Here is a 19,951-nt window from a genome sequence, read left to right as displayed (position 1 = left end):
AAGGAGACCAGGGTAGTACTTGGAAGCTCTTCCAACTAATGTCGGACATTTACAGCCATGTGACATGTCGCCTTGTCTTGCTGGAAGATGCCATCCACGCCTAGGAAGACAATCAGCATGTATGGGTGTACGTGACCTGCAAGGTTGGATTAATACCCAAATCAGTTAAGAGTGCTACGAAAACATTCCCCAGACCATCACGCTGCTACCACATCAAAGATCAAACATCGTGCAACCATTACTGGAAGAACTTCCAGTAATGGTTGCACGATGTTTGATCTTTGATGTTTCTCGCCTGACATGCCAAACTCTATCCGTTCGATGAAGCAGCAAACGTGACTTATCGGAGAAGGCAACCCTTGGCAATCATCGGAGGTCCAATTCCAATACATCACATTTAAAAGTGTTTACAAGATGGGCTGACAAAACATTACAAGTCATTTCTTTTTACTTTTATCAGTTAAATAAAGGTTCAAAAGAATCCACATACAGTGTATCACAAAAGTGAGTACACCCCTCACATTTCTGCAAATATTTTATTATATCTTTTCATGGGACAACACTATAGACATGAAACTTGGATATAACTTAGAGTAGTCAGTGTACAACTTGTATAGCAGTGTAGATTTACTGTCTTCTGAAAATAACTCAACACACAGCCATTAATGTCTAAATGGCTGGCAACATAAGTGAGTACACCCCACAGTGAACATACAGTTGTCTTGGTACTTCTCACCAGGGCGCCGCCACACATGCTGGACACCATCTGAGCCAAACAAGTTTATCTTGGTCTCGTCAGACCACAGGGCATTCCAGTAATCCATGTTCTTGGACTGCTTGTCTTCAGCAAACTGTTTGCGGGTTTTCTTGTGCGTCAGCTTCCTTCTGGGATGACGACCATGCAGACCGAGTTGATGCAGTGTGCGGCGTATGGTCTGAGCACTGACAGGCTGACCTCCCACGTCTTCAACCTCTGCAGCGATGCTGGCAGCACTCGTGTCTATTTTTTAAAGCCAACCTCTGGATATGACGCAGAACACGTGGACTCAACTTCTTTGGTCGACCCTGGCGAAGCCTGTTCCGAGTGGAACCTGTCCTGGAAAACCGTTGTATGACCGTGGCCACCATGCTGTAGCTCAGTTTCAGGGTGTTAGCAATCTTCTTATAGCCCAGGCCATCTTTGTGGAGAGCAACAATTCTATTTCTCACATCCTCAGAGAGTTCTTTGCCATGAGGTGCCATGTTGAATATCCAGTGGCCAGTATGAGAGAATTGTACCCAAAACACCAAATTTAACAGCCCTGCTCCCCATTTACACCTGGGACCTTGACACATGACACCAGGGAGGGACAACGACACATTTGGGCACAATTTGGACATGTTCACTGTGGGGTGTACTCACTTATGTTGCCAGCTATTTAGACATTAATGGCTGTGTGTTGAGTTATTTTCAGAAGACAGTAAATCTACACTGCTATACAAGCTGTACACTTTATACACTTTTTGGATATACAAGTTATATCCAAGTTTCATGTCTATAGTGTTGTCCCATGAAAAGATATAATGAAATATTTGCAGAAATGTGAGGGGTGTACTCACTTTTGTGATACACTGTATATACTTGTTTGAATTGCATTTTACAAATTGTTCTAACTATTCTGGAAACTGGGGTTGTAACAATCACTTTTTTTTTTACTTGCTCATTAAGGTTTTGTTAAATACCAATATATGTTCTTTTGTTTCAGGGACATCCTTTGATAAGACATCAGTTACATGGGTGTCGCTGGCCCGTGTGGCAGCACTCTGTAATAGGGCAGTGTTTAAGGCAGGTCAGGAGTCTTTGCCAATCTTAAAGCGGGATGTGGCGGGTGATGCCTCTGAGTCAGCGCTGTTGAAGTGCATCGAGCTTTCATGTGGCTCAGTCAAAGCTATGAGGGACAAGTACAAGAAGGTGGCTGAGATTCCGTTTAACTCTACCAACAAGTACCAGGTGAGTAATCACTTTATGGGTGACAAAACGAATGACATTTAGCCCAGTGCTGTCTATGTGACTTTTTAACTCTCTGTGGCTATTTCCCATGCCATGATTTGACTATATGAATGTGGGAACTATAATACAAAAAAACCCTCCACTTTTGATTTTTGTCATTTTTGATATTACAACAATTTTTGGTAATTTTTGAAAATTAGACCGATGTCAGTTTATGCCAGGGGTTTTCAACCTTTATGGACATGCGCTCCCCAATCCACCATATCACAGAAACCATTGCGAAAGCTCTTGACAAGCTAAAATAATATAATTATAATATAATGCACATCATACATATGATGTAGTTTTGCTGATTGAAATATTTATTTCAAAAAGTTAATACAGATATCTTACTATCAATTGCTAAGTTCGATAGTTCAGGATACTCTGCTTTGACTGACAGAAAACTTAGGGGAGCTAACTATTAGCTACACGGGCAGAACAAGTGTGACTTGGCTACCGCTCTGTGGTAATAGCCAGTTTAATTAAGCCTCCCACCTGTAAGGAAAGCAAGTCACACAAAATGTTTTGTAGTAGCCGGTGTTTATTTAAAATCGCAGCATTCATTATAACAGTAAAAACGGAGAGAAACTTGCGTTTTGCTTCATATGAATCAACTTCTGAATTACTTATAGCATTATTGTGAACAGAGCACACTCATATCCTATAACAACAGTCATTGTTTTTGTCACTGATTTATCTTCATTGTTAGCCCAGTTTTTAAGTTTTGCTAGCCAACTTTTCTTTTTTCAGACTGAGCTGGATAACATTAAACGTGTGTGTACGCGTGGTCAGCAAGACTAATCAGATATGTCTCCTGTGGGTAAAAAATTAATAGCTTTAGTTTTAGAAGTAAAAAAAAATCTTGGACAGGCAACATTATGAGATTGAAAACCCCTGGTTTATGCAACGTTATGTTCGTCAACAAAAAATATTAAAACCCATAAAAATACAAATCCATTTAAAGTATTATTTACACGACGTTTGGTGCTTATAGTTCCAGCGTTCTGCCATGTGGCGGCACTTCTTTATTTTAGTTTATTCAAACTTGTGTTTGTGTAGGTGTTATTTGCAGTGACTGTTTGTGTTGAATTTGTGACTAATATTTGTCAACATCACCTATCAGGTAAAAGTTCTTTTTTCTTTACATTAGCATTAATTAATTAAATCTTATGGGGCTGTTTGTAAGGGTTTATAGGGTGTCTGTGTAATTTCTTTAGGGGGTTTATTACTTTTTTGTATATGTACACATTCATGGGCACCTTTATTAGAAGCACGATGTAAATATCAGTAGTGATGTGAAAGCAGCTCAATTTATAAAAGTGATGATCTTTTTTCATAAACATCTTGTTAATAAGAAGGCACTGAAAATAATAGCTAGACTGGTTTAAGCTGACATGATGGGTATGATAACTCATAACCATTTATTTCATTGTAGAAAAGCATCAAATTGGCAAATGTATTGATGTAGTGAATCAAGGGGACTGTGCAAAATAGGTGGTATTTTTTAAACCAGAATCTCTTGTCATTTTATTTTTAGGGCAATTTACCTAGTATAGAACACCACCCAGGAGAAGTATCAAATGCCACCATGGTATTCATACCACAGTTTAAGAAACACTGCTTTAGAGAACCTTTGGGAATGTCAACATGAATCAGAATCTCAAAGGAATGTTTCCAACACTTAGTGTAATCTGGGCCACATAAAATTGAGGCTGTTCTGAGAGCTAAAGGAGACCTACAAAACTGTAGGTGGCTTGTGATTGTTTATTATACATCTGTATTCATTCAGTTGGTGCCAGAGGTCTTAGTGTCAGCATGCACTTGAGCTGGTATAGATTTTACCTGTCCTGCTTATGGGCAGGGCAAAGCAGGAAGCTGTTTGGAAACCAGAGCTCTAGAGGTCTAACAATCCAAGTCCTCTCCATGGCTTGCACTTGGACTCACTCTAGACTCACTACTGATTTGTCCTTTGCTTTATCATCCCCAGTGGCTCCACATTTCTGCCCTGATTGTTATATACTGAGGGTATATATTATCTTCTCAGTTCAGTTCCCTTTGTCTGGCAAATGTAAATGTAAAATGTAAATGGCATTAATTATTCCTTGTTTTCTTCTGTTTTACTCTAGTCTTGTGTTTTTCCACAGATTAGAATTTTCATTAGGTTTAGCTTAGAGGATTAGCATTAGTGTGTGTACTGTCTAGTGTTTCATGTTTTTTCTTGATTTAGCAGTTAGCTTTGCTGAGAGATTTGTTCCAGTGTTCTGGTTAGCATTAATGGTTGGAACTAAAACAGCCACAACAAACAATACCTGATGTTGTATCAGTGTTATTAATACAAGCACTTGCATCTTTTGAATACTTACAGAGTCAAGCTTCAAATGATTGATTATGTTTCTTGACAATAACGTTTTGCATATATTGCATATTTTCAGCTTTCAGTGCATGAAACTGAGGACCCTAATGATAGCCCCTATTTGCTGGTAATGAAGGGGGCACCAGAGCGCATTTTGGAACGTTGCAGCACCATCATCATTCATGGCAAAGAGCAGCCCATGGATGAGGAGATGAAGGAGGCCTTTCAAAATGCCTATCTGGAACTGGGAGGACTGGGGGAGAGAGTGCTGGGTGGGTGAATAGGAAATAAAATATTTTAATGTTCTAAGTTTATTTTACTGTCTAAAGACCGGAAGAGACCTACTTTTATTTAGTTCGAAAGTAAAAGGTAATTTAATTTCACTGTAAGCAAAGGTTAGCTGCATAGTTTATAACAGTGTGTCGTTCCTTTCCAGTCACAATTTATTTCCAGACTTCAACGAAAAAAAACCTGTATAAAAGTTAGTTGAAACGCCCAGGTGGCGCAGCGGGACCAGCGCTGAGATTCTGAACATCCCAGATCAAATCTTGCCTCTGCTACCGGTCGGCTGGTTTGTAAACTGTAGGCTTGCAGCATACAAAATTGGCCACCGAGTTTGCCGGGTGGGACTAAGTGGGTGGGGTCTTCGATCACTGTGCAAGGACCTTGGTTAGCAGACCAAGGTGCCTGTGCAGAAGTGGATGAGCCTCATGTGCGAATCCACAAAGGCACAGGTTAAAAATAAGGGGTTGACAGGGGGACTGCACATGTGTCAAAGAGGTCGTGGAGCAAGCGAATATACCCTCCTTGAACGCATTCGGGATCCCCAGCAGCGGAAGACTAATTGGCTACGCTAAATCAGGAGAAAAATAAAGAAAATGCATAAATTAAAAGTTAGTTGTAATACTTCATACAGACATTAAGGAATGAATATAAGTCAACTTTGAACATCATGATACATATTGATATAGTAATTCAATTCAATTTTGAAGTCCATAGATAACATCTATAAAAGTGTGTATAAATTTTTTTATAATTTATTTATACATTACATTTCTACATTACAAATAGGGAGCAGTTACAAACATATTAGTGCAACAGTAAAAATCTGCTAAAATGAACAGAAATTTGACATAAGTTTTGTCATTGCAGGTTTTTGCCACTTGTTTTTGCCTGAGGACCAGTACCCCAAAGGCTTTGCCTTTGATACAGATGATGTGAACTTTCAGATAGACAACCTTTGCTTTGTGGGTCTGATGTCAATGATCGATCCCCCTCGCGCTGCAGTGCCCGATGCTGTGGGTAAATGCAGATCGGCTGGCATCAAGGTTATCATGGTGACAGGCGACCACCCAATCACAGCCAAGGCCATCGCCAAGGGGGTGGGAATCATTTCTGAGGGCAATGAGACAGTCGAAGACATTGCAGCCCGTCTAAACATCCCCGTTAGCCAAGTTAACCCCAGGTATGTTATTATTCACATAGTGGGTGTAATGTGAGCTACATCATTTTCACTGCTAAAAAAGAAGAATCAGAATCACTTTATTTCGCCAGGTATGTTACACATACAAGTAATTTGCTTTGGTGATACACACAATAATACACATAATAGTCCACATAGTAGTCCACACAATACACATAATAGTACAGATAATTACACATGTATGACATGTAACATAGAACATATTTAACAGACCCGACAGCACATGGACTGTTAACCAGTATTTACCAACATTTGCTCAAGAGAACAACTTTGGTTAAAAAGTGTTACAGCTCTGGGGAAAAAGCTGTTAGTGGCTCTGGATGTGTTTGTTTTTATTGTCCTGAGTCTCCTGCCAGATGGAAGAGTTTGAAAAAGGTGATGTCCAGGATGAGAGGGGTCTGCTATAATTTTGTCGGCACGCCTCAGCACAAAAAGAAAAAAGAAAAGAATCACTCACTTTCTTAACCACTTGTCCAATTAGGGTCGTGGGGGGATGCTGGAGCCTATCCCAGCTTTTCAATGGGCGCAAGGCACACAGTAAAACCCTGGACGGGGCGCCAGTCCATCGCAGGGCAGACACACATACACACACTTATTCACCTATAGAGCAATTCAGTGTCGTCAATTAAATTGACTGCATGTTTTTGGACTGTGGGAGGAAACAGGAGCTCCTGGAGGAAACCCACACAGTCTCGGGGAGAACATGCAATCTCCGCACAGTAAGGACCCGAACGGCCCCGCCTGGGGATCGAACCCAGGACCTTCTTGCTGTGAGGCGACAGTGCTACCCATCGAGCCACCGTGCTGCCAGAGAAAAAAATTAATGTATTTATTTATTTTTTAGGATTTTAACGTCATGATTCACACACTTTAGTTACATTCATGACAGTACAGCTAATTACTGGTTATACATAATTCATCAGTTTAAGTCTTTAATTTCAGACACAGTCATGGACAATTACGTATCTCCAATTACCTCACTTGCATGTCTTTGGACTGTGGGAGGTAACCCGGAGCTCCCGGAGGAAACCCACGCAGACATAGGGAGAACATGCAAACTCCACACAGAAAGGACCCAGACCTTTCCACCTGAAAAAAAGAAATAAAAGAAACAAAAAGAATGATGATCATGTCATAGCTTTAACTTTTGTTTGGAGTGGATTGGTCCAAGTTCTAAACTACCTTGGATGAAGCATGTACAGTTCTATAAAGAGGAACATCCAACTTCGTAGTTGCCTTTTTATTGTGTATTTGCCATCTTAGGCACAGGGTGATGCAGTGGTAAATTATGCTAGCCCACTACCCTTGAGATCCGGGTTCAAATCTCAGCTGTTCTATTGGCCTGATCAGGCATCTACACAGACATGGTCTGCTGTGGTGACCCGTAATACGGGATCAGCCAACGGAAAAGAAGTCTTAGAACAAAACTTGTTATCACATTAACGGAACCTAAGGAAATAGACAGCACACTTTGAAAAATCTATGTTTGGTATATTTAAGGAACAAAGGTATTTATTAAAGCATTATCCCATTTTTTGTATTTCTTCTGATTGAATGTAAAATATGAACAAGATTTAAACTGTTTTCCAGCTTTGCCATGTCTCTGTTATTTTTTATAATATTCAAACTGATTAATTTGTGTGTGAAATACCTAAAATCCTTGCAAACTGTCATTAACACATTTTATTTAAATATTTTTGGATTATTCATGTATTTTAATACATGCATTTTACACATTTAATAACACATTTTTGTTTGCACTGTTGGTTATTAGGGATGCCAAGGCATGTGTAATTCATGGCTCAGATTTAAAGGATCTGACTCAGGAACAGATGGACGAGGTACTAAAGAACCACACAGAAATCGTCTTCGCCAGGACCTCCCCTCAACAAAAGCTCATCATTGTAGAGGGCTGCCAGAGACAGGTGCTCAGAGAGACAGACACACACATAACAGTTATACACACGTATACAATCTCAGTTGTACACATTACTAGATGTGACAATATTGCACAATGAGGCCAATATAGCCATATATATACATACACATATATACCCATATGCATACATGTACACACATACAAATACATACACAAATACATAATGGAAAACCATTCAAAACAATTCATGAAAATTGTGGTCAGTCAATATTGGTCAAAACTCTAATTATACAGTCTTAATGTCTGTTGAAATGAAATACAAAACTCTAATGGAAAATGGATTAAAAAAAAATGAATTTTTAAACACGCACAATTCTAAATTACACATCCCACCAATGTTGGCCAATAGCTCAGCTAATCATCATAATCTTATTAGTCATATTTTGACTTAATGTATAATAAGATATCTTTCTTTTTAGGGTGCTATTGTGGCTGTGACTGGTGATGGTGTAAATGACTCACCAGCCCTAAAAAAAGCAGACATTGGTGTGGCCATGGGAATCTCTGGCTCAGATGTTTCCAAGCAGGCAGCTGACATGATTCTGCTTGACGACAACTTCGCGTCCATCGTAACTGGTGTGGAAGAGGGTGAGTAAGGCTGTGTTCACATGATACGAAGCAAAAACACTTAGCACTGGCTGTACCATTATTTTCCTATAAGGTGAGAGTGACAGTGCCATTTACCTTGGGCACTGAACATTTCTCAGATGACCCCATTTTCCTCTACGATTTTATAGCTTGCTGCTGTGCTCAATGTTATCTCTGATTAAACTTAGACCCAGTTTAGGCTCCGCAACTGACACAAATTGTTTATATGACATAGCCAGAAGTTGGTGGAAATTGGTAAAAATGCAAAAAAAAATGCAGTTCTTGTAGATGTGATTAAAGGCACAGTATAGGCAAGCCCCAAGTGCAGTTGCTCAGCGAGTATTTTATTGGGGTAAGTCCAAGAATCACAATCAAAGTCCATAGCATGGGTGAGACCACAGGCAGGCAGTCAAATATAGTTGTAATCCATAATCAAATATTGAGGTACAAGGCATGACAATCAAGGAACTCAGACAAACAAGACTAGAACTACTGAAACAAAGTTTCTTACAACTTACAAAGTCACACCAAGGGTAGACATGCACATGCTAATGAAATAGTACATGAACAGCAGCAGGTGAACACATCAGGAAATCTGCAAGGAACGAAACTTAAGCATGTATAATGGCACCATGGGAACCACATCACCAAGAAGAGAGACTGAAAGAATTTAGCTTGCACATTTTTGTGGGTGATATCATGTTTACTTGTTTTTTACATTTACACCAAGAGTAAATTTGTATGTGTGTTTGCAGGGCGTCTTATCTTTGACAACCTGAAAAAGTCAATTGCCTACACTTTGACAAGCAACATCCCTGAAATTACTCCTTTCTTGTTCTTCATACTGGTTAACATTCCTCTTCCTCTTGGTACCATCACCATCCTCTGCATTGACCTGGGCACTGACATGGTATGAAAGAGACACACACACTTCCAATAAATACACACATCCAAAACAGACCCCGAAGGGTCATTAGAAGCATCAAGAGATTTTCCAGGGTATCACAGAGCGCAGTATTTAGTGTTGAGAGCTAAGCACTGTCATCCTTAATCAGCCACTGCCTTTTCCCATGTTGTAGTTGCAACAGCAACAAGGAAACATGCTTCGACTATTATTACTCCCCACCAAAGACACACAGCCAAACTCTTTAGAATGCTGCACCACCCAAGCACCCTAGGAGTTATATTCTTAACCCTTTGATGCACAATATGGGTCAAAAGTGACCCGACTGAGTTTTTATTTTCTATATATTTGCAATAAATTAATTTAGTCATTCAAGCTACCATGAATTCCTCAATTAACTTGTTTTTGATTATCACAAATCCTTATTTTAGTTTTACATTTTTTACTTTTTTAATAAAAATCATTTTTGTATCACTACCCTTCTAATGCACAACATGGGTAAAAAATGACCCTTATGTATTTACTATGGAATTTGACAGGAACTGTTGACATTTGTAAGTGTTTGTAGTCAGAAACATATTTACTGATCTTTTGAAAGATAACCAAAGATTAGGCTCTTGAACTTCACTAGTTAGAGGAATATGTCCAATACTATTAGCTTGCTAGCTGTTAGCATATTTTATTCTAGATAGCTATTTTATTAGCTATAAAAAGGACAGTAAATACATGAATAACTGACTAATGTGCATATGAAAATAGTCTTTGCTTTTCAAAGTGTTAGTACAGCTGTTCTCTTATGCTGGTGACCTAGACTATGTGCCACAGGGCAAAGATGGAATTGAGTATGTGTCCGTGAATCCATTTCACCTACATGAAGAAGACTTGTTTGATGACACAGAAAACTCATTTGAGTCATCCAGTACCATACCCTCTGTGTTTTCCACTTCCAACGTGCGAACTATCTGATCCATCCAGTACTATAACAACACAAAAGGTGGACAGAATGGATCAGATGGTTTGCACCTTGTAAGCGGAGAACACGGAGGTGGCCCATGGGGCTCTGGTACAATATGTTGGATGCTGCCACCCTCAGTGCCTTGATTATCTTCACTGCTAACATCCTGATTGCATGAGATCTGCCCAGCTACCAAAAAGTCACTAGCTGGTGCTCCCAGTGCACCAATTTGTGCTGTATCTATATGATCTGATATGATCAGTTTTACGTTCAGTCACATTCACCAATCTTCACTACAGTTCAATATCAGTGTTATCTTTAATAAATATATTATTACAGTGTGTTTTTATTTTATTTAATCACACTTGCAGACATGGGTCATTTTCGACCCATGTGTGTAAAGCTGATGTTGTAATACAAAAACTGTTTTTTGTTCATGAAGTAAATAAATAAAAATTAAAATAATGATTAAAGATAATCAAAAACAAGATGTGTAATATACACTTGGAACAATAAATGGTTAAATAAATTGATTTCAAAATATATACAAAAAAGATACTCAGCAATACATGAAATAACTTAGGAAATGAATATGGGTCGTTTTCGACCCATGTTGTGCATTAGAAGGGGTTTGCTTAGCTTGTGCATCAAAGGGTTAAAATATTTTCCCAGTTTGTCCTTAATTGTCAATATACAGTGCTTTCAGTAATGTTTGGGACAAAGACATGTGGAGCCTTTCTGCTCCATAGTTGATGTAATTAAAGTACACCTTCCAGACCTAAATTTAATGATAGATTTTGGTTTAATCATGTTAAAATTAAAGTTGCACAGTCCTCCTCATGCTGACATTTGGCTTCACAAGTGTGTATGATTACTCAGTTTAATTGCTTTATTACTGCAGACATAAGATACATAAGATATATAGGCTTGCTTGTAAGCTTTCAAACACCTTTGGAGTCTGTAGTTGCCATTGTTCAATATGAGACAAGGGCTGTGACAGTCAAAGTCAAAGCAGCCATTATGAGATGGAAAACAAGTATAAAACCATTAGATACATCAGTTAAACCCTGGGTGGCATATCTGTGTGGCATATCTTTGAGAAGAAAGAACACAGTGGTGAACTCATTAAACGCAAAACTTTGTAAACAGAAATACAGAGGCTACCCTGCAAGATGCAAACCACTAGTTTACCACAAAAACAGAATGGCTAGATTACAGTTTGCAAAAAAAAGTACTTAAAAGCCTGCAGAATTCTGGAAGGAGGCCTAGTGTACAGATGGGACCAAGATTGACCTGTATCAGAGTAATGGGAGGGGAAAGTGTGAAGACCAAAAGGAACTGAAGTATACCACATCATGTGTAAAACATGGAGGTGGGGTGTCATGGCTTGAGCATGTATGGCTGCCACAGGTACTCCTTTAATGTATCTATCGTTGCTATGTCCCAGACATTCTGGTGCCCTAAAATGAGGGGGACTGTGTAAAGGAATGTTGTTTCAACATGTTCAACATGATGAAACCAAATTTATGCAAACTGTATTGCAGAGGGGAATATTAAGGAGAAACGTGTCTTCATCACGAACATTATGGAGTACACTGAACAATGAACATATAACAATGAAATATTCTGATGTACAAAAATCCAAAGATCATTTAATCACAAACATATTCCACAAGTCCCAGCTACACCTTTTTTACTACACATGCATGCATGCATACACACCCCACACCAGTCAGCATGTCTACTGTTTTCTAGGTGCCTGCAATCTCTTTGGCCTATGAAGCAGCAGAGAGTGACATCATGAAGCGTCAGCCACGCAATCCTCTGAGGGACAAGCTGGTTAATGAGCGTCTCATCAGCATTGCATATGGACAGATCGGTTAGGATACCACTACTTTACAATTTCAAAGTCAGGGTTTAAGCATATCACTAAACTTATCCCATCACGTCACCCATCAGTTTTATAAACTGTACTGATCAAATGTGAATGCTGTGATAGGAAAACTAAATATGCATCACAATTAATGATTTCAAATCATTAAACATACCTGACTTTGAGGATTTTGTACATTTATTTATGGAACAAAATTGCTCAGTGCCTCCAATAATTACCCTTGTAAAAAGTAACTGCCCTGTTAGTTACCCAATCAGCAAATAAACCTGGAAAAGGTTACAAACCATTTGTAGGGCACCATGACCAGATGTCTCCAGCCTTACAGCCTTAAGGCTAATTTTATGACCCCACAATATCAAACTAGGTCAAACGAGACTCATGAGCAGGCAAAGAGTAAGAAATAACAGTTAAAACATTAGTGCTTGCCTAAAAAAACCTTTTAAGATAATGTTTCATGGACAGTTAAATTTAAATCAGAGCATTTTGGACAACACAGGTTTCATGTGGCTTTATGTAAAAATCAAGCCAGACCAGTTGAATCTAAACATGACTTAAATAGAACCTGTGAGGCAATGTAAAGCATACTAGAAGGTCTTAAAAAGCAGCACATGTTCTAAAGAAATTCTAAACAATGCCAGACAAAGTCTGGAAAAGGTTTTAAAGCCATTAGCCTACTTTTTTACAGCAGGTTATATCCTTTACTGCACCAGGACCTGGGTGACTTGCTGTTATGTAGGGGATGATAAATTCATCACACTATCAGAATATCTATAGGAAAACTGTAGTTGCAGTTCTGCAAAGAGGTGTGGGTTGCATATTCTCCACAGTGATATAAAGAGTAATGTTAAACTATAGAAAGCATAGCTGAGGTCAATGGTCATGTCAGTGTTAAAAACCCTTATTCTTTAAATAAAGTAAATTGTTTTACTTAAATGTCTCTTCTCTGTTTTGATGAATATCCCACAACAAGCAGAATACAGTCACCATAAACTTTTGGTCATAGTGCATGATGCATCCTTGCTTTGGAAATCAATACACTTTCTTTCACCTTGTTAATGATATATAATGTGACTATGTAGATGCATTTGGTAATCTTTTGGCTCTGGAACACATTCTATAAAAAACTGGAAAGGCAAAGCATTTACCACTTTTAAGTATTAGTTTGTTGTACCTAATCACTAGCCCTAAATGTGTTGCAGGCCTGAAATGCAGGAATGAATGTATAGTACTAAATAAAATAAGGTTGACCAGATAAAACATTAACTTTTTTGGGTTCATACCGTCTGCACTAAAATAAAAGTCAAAGTAAGTACAAGTCATTTTTATTAGCATTTTTCAAGTTGTCCAAACCTTTTCTGTTTTGGGTTTGTATTAAAGTTTACACATGACTGTAAACTTTTATTAATTATTTACTAATTAACAAACACATTTTGGAAACCAAGAACTACAACCACATTTTCTTTCCATTTCTTGCAGGTTTTAAATCAATACATCAATTATTATACAATAGATGCTGCCATCTTCTGTCATTGCCCGTTTGTTAATCTTCTTTAGGTTTATTCTTAATGTTTTGCACTGATTCCAAAATTCTCTTTCTGTATGTCTCTTTAGGGATGATTCAGGCTCTGGGAGGCTTTTTTGCCTACTTTGTGATCATGGCTGAGAATGGATTCTTGCCTTCCAGACTGGTGGGCATTAGACTCCACTGGGATGATCGTTCCAACAATGACCTGGAGGACAGCTATGGCCAGCAATGGGTTAGTCATTGATATATAATTCTCATGGTAATGCACTAAGGATGTATCTCTTGTGTCCTGTAATGCATGCATCTTTTTGATGCGAAGTTTGTGCCTCTTTTGGTGTTCTTTTTTGTTTTTTGATAAGCTAGTTAATGTAATGGTTCCTGGTTGCAAATTACATTGAACAGGCTGTTAACAAACTTAGCAACATAACTTAGCAAGGCTGAAAATGTCTTCAGTAAAAATAGAAACCTATGTGTACTTATCTTAGCTTGTTCTGATATTTGTTAAGTCAAAAAGTACTAAACATTTTCACTTACTACTTTATTATGGTCAGGTTTGTGTTGGGTCCATTGTCAACTAGAATCCCTGGGTGCAATTTGAGATTAAACACTCAACAGGTCACCAATCCATCACTAGGCAATCTGCATTCTCTCACATTTGCTCACTTATTTACACATAGAGTAGCCAATCCATCGTCTGCATATATTTGGGAGGAGGGAAGAAACCAGAGCAAAACCACTGGAATACAAGGAAAACATGTGAAGGACATGGATCAAACCCATGCCCTTAGGACCCATATTGCTGTGTGGCACCCACTCTATCAGCTGGGCCACAGTGCAACCCAATTTTTAAAGATAAAATGTAAAAAAAAAATCTTTGGTGAAAATGTGATTTATTTTGGTAAAGTCATACTGTATACTAATAAAATAAAGTCTTAGAACTACATTGTGAGTTAAAAAGAGACCACTATACTATACTTTGTTGATAACATTTTCAAAATTATTTTACAGTTGCATTCTAAATTACATTGCAACAGAGTGATTAGTATTTTGCCAACCACATCTTAAGCGTGTAGCTAATACCTCATTAAATTATCATTTTCACAATGATATTTTCATATTTATGACAGATAAAAGCTTTAACTGTGAAACAATAAAATGTAAATTTATGACCAAATTCAAAATGATGATCTGTTTTTGCAACTCCAAATTACAGACATTGTTCGTGTAAAAGAATTTTGAAAGTTGATCAACATTTGCCAGACTTATGGGCAAAGGTACAGAGTTTCCTTTTGACTCATAGTGTATATTTACATATTACTTTACAGCATCTGTTTTATCTAATTCATAATCTATTTGGAAGAAGTTCTAATGTCTTATTGTTACTTGCATAAATAATATTTACATTTACATTTTCAGTATTTAGCAGATGCTCCTATCCAGAGTGACTTACAGAAGTGCTTCCACAGTAGTCATTTTCTACTCTTGTTTAAGTAGACAACAGTCCATGAACACAAATCTGCTGAAACCCTGTTAGAACTATTTTTTTTAGGTTTTTTAGCAAATAATTTAATAAGAGGGTAAGTACAGTACATATGAGCAATGATTTTTTACTACTAAAAGTACAAAAAACTAAAAGTGGGTGCTTGGGTGGTGTAGTAGTCTTCCCTTGGAATCAATTAATAATTCTTAACAAGCTTTTGTATTAAACTGTTTTAAATCATGAATCGAATTTGTGTGCAAAAGGTGTTTTAACTGTTCATGTGAAAAAAACTAATCAAAGAGTTAAAAAAAATGATGTAAGCACTCTCTAAGACCCGATGGGATCTAGGGTCCAAATCCCCAGAAGTGCTGCCGGTCTGTCAAGTGTCTACAGACAGACATGATTGGTTTTGTCTAAAGGGGGTGCCCCTTGCCCTCTGTGATGGATTGCTGTCTTATCAGGGGTGTGTTAATACATATCACCCATTGATTTTAGGGAAGCTGGACCCACAGCAACCCTGAGCAGGATAAAGCAGTGGTAAAGCATAAAAAGTCTTTGTGGACTTTTAGACGCCTTTTTAACCTTTAACTTTATCTGTGTTTTAGACCTATGAGCAGAGAAAGATTGTGGAGTTCACTTGCCACACAGCCTTCTTCGTTAGCATTGTGGTGGTGCAGTGGGCTGATGTCATCATCTGCAAGACCCGTCGCAATTCTGTGTTTCAGCAGGGCATGAAGTCAGTGTCTTCTTGCTTGTCTACTTGCATTGCCTTAGTTTTTGCTGTCATTGCGTTTTCATTAGAGTGATAGTCTTAAGACTAAACAAGTTGTAACTTACTTTGTGACCGTGATGCGGATATACTGGATCTAATATTAAATTATTTCTCCATCATAATGCAGTAATAAGATCCTGATCTTTGGCCTGTTTGAGGAGACAGCTCTGGCTGCCTTCCTTTCTTATTGCCCAGGCATGGATGTGGCTCTTAGGATGTACCCACTCAAGTAAGTGTTTAAACACACAGACAAACACACACACACACTCACTGAATTTGTAATGAACCTTTATGGTTCTTAACAGTTATTTATTGTAATGTAAAAAAGCAAACTCCAATATCTCAGTTAAAGTCATTTGGCTTTAGCGTGTGAAACACTGCAGAGAGGATACTTATAAATTCAATATTTAAAATACAGTTATTGACTTACTAATGTACTCCAGGGGTCTGAAATGTATGTATGTGCACTTTGAAATGCATATAAACATATTTCAGATTCTGTCTTATATTAGATTGTTAAAAAGTAAACTCAGATAGTGCTGGGCGGTATGACGGGACATTTTGTATACCGGCTTTAATTCCTCATACTGTATGGATTTTTCAAATACCGCCATTCCGTAGCAGAGTTAATACAACAGCTGTAGGCTTCAGTAGGCAGCAAGTCATATAATATTGTTCGCCGCTTAAAGCGCTATGGAGCGTTGTGCAGATTAGATACAGCTCACGAGTTATCCAAGTAGCGTTAGCATGAATGGGGGAAAAAATGAAATGGGGAAAAACCTGCCAAAGAAATGACCTATGTTGGCAGTTTAGAACAGACTAAAACTGTATATACTGCCACGGCTGTTGCGAAGAGCGACATTACGAACGCAGTAACAATCCACATATGCAAGGACACGATTCCTCTATAGACAGTCGAGGAATAAGCTTTTAGAGCAATAATTAAAACACTGGATTCCAGGTACAGTGTATCACAAAAGTGAGTACACCCCTCACATTTCTGCAAATATTTCATTATATCTTTTCATGGGACAACACTAAAGACATGAAACTTGGATATAACTTAGAGTAGTCAGTGTACAGCTTGTATAGCAGTGTAGATTTACTGTCTTCTGAAAATAACTCAACACACAGCCATTAATGTCTAAATAGCTGGCAACATAAGTGAGTACACCCCACAGTGAACATGTCCAAATTGTGCCCAAATGTGTCGTTGTCCCTCCCTGGTGTCATGTGTCAAGGTCCCAGGTGTAAATGGGGAGCAGGGCTGTTAAATTTGGTGTTTTGGGTACAATTCTCTCATACTGGCCACTAGATATTCAACATGGCACCTCATGGCAAAGAACTCTCTAAGGATGTGAGAAATAGAATTGTTGCTCTCCACAAAGATGGCCTGGGCTATAAGAAGATTGCTAACACCCTGAAACTGAGCTACAGCATGGTGGCCAAGGTCATACAGCAGTTTTCCAGGACAGGTTCCACTCGGAACAGGCTTCGCCAGGGTCGACCAAAGAAGTTGAGTCCACGTGTTCGGCGTCATATCAAGAGGTTGGCTTTAAAAAATAGACACATGAGTGCTGCCAGCATTGCTGCAGAGGTTGAAGACGTGGGAGGTCAGCCTGTCAGTGCTCAGACCATACGCTGCACACTGCATCAACTCGGTCTGCATGGTCGTCATCCCAGAAGGAAGCTGACGCACAAGAAAGCCAGCAAACAGTTTGCTGAAAACAAGCAGTCCAAGAACATGGATTACTGGAATGCCCTGTGGTCTGACGAGACCAAGATAAACTTGTTTGGCTCAGATGGTGTCCAGCATGTGTGGCGGCGCCCTGGTGAGAAGTACCAAGACAACTGTATCTCGCCTACAGTCAAGCATGGTGGTGGTAGCATCATGGTCTTGGGCTGCATGAGTGTTGCTGGCACTGGGGAGCTGCAGTTCATTGAGGGAAACATGAATTCCAACATGTACTGTGACATTCTGAAACAGAGCATGATCCCCTCCCTTCGAAAACTGGGCCTCATGGCAGTTTTCCAACAGGATAACGACCCCAAACACAACCTCCCAGATGACAACTGCCTTGCTGAGGAAGCTGAAGGTAAAGGTGATGGACTAAACCCAATTGAGCACCTGTGGCACATCCTCAAGTGGAAGATGGAGGAGTTCAAGGTGTCTAACATCCACCAGCTCCGTGATGTCATCATGGAGGAGTGGAAGAGGATTCCAGTAGCAACCTGTGCAGCTCTGGTGAATTCCATGCCCAGGAGGGTTAAGGCAGTGCTGGATAATAATGGTGGTCACACAAAATATTGACACTTTGGGCACAATTTGGACATGTTCACTGTGGGGTGTACTCACTTATGTTGCCAGCCATTTAGACATTAATGGCTGTGTGTTGAGTTATTTTCAGAAGACAGTAAATCTACACTGCTATACAAGTTGTACACTGACTACTCTAAATTATATCCAAGTTTCATGTCTATAGTGTTGTGAAAGAAAAGATATAATAAAAAAGATATAATAAAAAGATATAATAAAATATTTGCAGAAATGTGAGGGGTGTACTCACTTTTGTGATACACTGTATATCTTACGGGATGAAAATTCTGGTCAGTTGCTAAACCAACGTTATAAGTGAACTGGTTATATGAAGTCGTCCAATTTTCTACAACAGTAGTTGTACAGTGGAGCAAACATCTTTTATTTGTTAAAGGGAGAGCTAAGGGTAATTGTCCCATACTAAAATATTAAATAAACAATAAAATTTGTATTTATTGCAACTGTTTCACGCATACTGATTCTATCATACATTTTGTGGGGCCAAGCAAAACTTATAGTTCTCAAAACCTTCATTATATACATGGAGAATTAAAACTTTTTATATTTTATGTACTTATGTACTTATATTTTATGTATTTATGTACTTAGAATAAGCCACAGACACATAAAAAGTCCCAGTCATACAAATAAAACATATTGTGATATACTGTGAAACCTTCAGAATCTTAAAAAAACAACTGTGATACAAATTTTTGGTCATACCGCCCAACTCTCAGCAACAGACTCTATGAGGATGGTACGAAGGCCCAACATCTTCTAATGGGACCGTTGCTCACAGCCCAGCGTGCAGCTTGATTGGTATTCGCCAGAGAACACCAGAATTGGCATGCCCGCCATTGGTGCCCAGTTCTCTCTTCACAGATAAGAGGAGGTTTACACTGAGCACATCTACCAGACATGAAAGAGTTAGGAGATGCTGTGGTAAATGTTATGCTGCCTGCCACATCATCCAGCATAACCTTTTTGGTAGTGGATCAGTGATGGTCTGAGTTGGAATATTCTTGGAGGGGTCGCACAGACCTAACTGCTGTTAGGTTAAAATCCTCAGAGCCATTGTCAGACCTTATGCTGGTGTAGAGGGCACTGGCTTCCTCTGGATGTAGGCAGTTCCTGGATGACAAAGGCATTGATGCCTTTGACTGTCCCTCACATTCCCCAGACCTGAATCCAGTTGAGAACCTCTGAGACGCTGTGTATCAAAGCATCTAGCACTATCCATCATCTCACCAGGAGTGTGCCTAGACGTTGCCAGGAGTGAATACAGTCACTTGTCAATTGAATTGCCGTGATAAAATTCATGCTAATTCAGCCTGTGATTAAATTTTTTTACTCTGATTGTTAAAATGATTTTTAATCCAGACCCGATGGGTTAATGATGTTTGTTTCCACTGACTGTTGTTACATCATTGTGATCTCAACACATAACACAGTTTATATCAGTAAAGATTTTCAACTGATCTTATGAGTAATTAAGGTGTTCTCTTATTTCAAGCTATCTGATATAGATAGATAGATAGATAGATAGATAGATAGATAGATAGATAGATAGATAGATAGATAGATAGATAGATAGAGAAAATTAATAAATACAAGAAACACATGTAAAAAGCTAATATTATTTGAAACAATAAAAGAAAGTACACACTTTTATGTCATAACAATTGTGTGGTCCTCACTAACTTCTATGA

At 38.7% G+C, this 19,951-nt stretch overlaps 1 protein-coding gene across 3 annotated transcripts in view; it reads left to right on the top strand.

Moving 5' to 3' along the window:
• Positions 1-19,951, top strand: part of atp1a3a (ATPase Na+/K+ transporting subunit alpha 3a) — an 84,943-nt gene that overhangs the window by 56,939 nt on the left and 8,053 nt on the right. Inside the window, exons 10-19 of one of the 3 annotated variants that reach the window (XM_063011358.1) lie at positions 1,746-1,990; positions 4,465-4,657; positions 5,538-5,850; positions 7,643-7,793; positions 8,227-8,395; positions 9,151-9,305; positions 12,010-12,133; positions 13,760-13,905; positions 15,759-15,889; positions 16,053-16,154. In XM_063011358.1, coding sequence (XP_062867428.1) covers positions 1,746-1,990; positions 4,465-4,657; positions 5,538-5,850; positions 7,643-7,793; positions 8,227-8,395; positions 9,151-9,305; positions 12,010-12,133; positions 13,760-13,905; positions 15,759-15,889; positions 16,053-16,154 — 1,729 coding nt within the window. Of the gene's footprint in view, positions 1-1,745; positions 1,991-3,091; positions 3,156-4,464; positions 4,658-5,537; positions 5,851-7,642; positions 7,794-8,226; positions 8,396-9,150; positions 9,306-12,009; positions 12,134-13,759; positions 13,906-15,758; positions 15,890-16,052; positions 16,155-19,951 lie in introns of those variants that run through there. The other 2 variants (XM_063011374.1, XM_063011366.1) reach the window with 2 other exon arrangements.

This window comes from Trichomycterus rosablanca, chromosome 2 (genome assembly GCF_030014385.1).
Source record: "Trichomycterus rosablanca isolate fTriRos1 chromosome 2, fTriRos1.hap1, whole genome shotgun sequence".
NCBI classification, from domain to species: domain Eukaryota; kingdom Metazoa; phylum Chordata; class Actinopteri; order Siluriformes; family Trichomycteridae; genus Trichomycterus; species Trichomycterus rosablanca.
The sequence above is the reverse complement of the archived record's forward strand: the minus strand, read 5'-3'. Positions and strand labels throughout refer to the sequence as shown.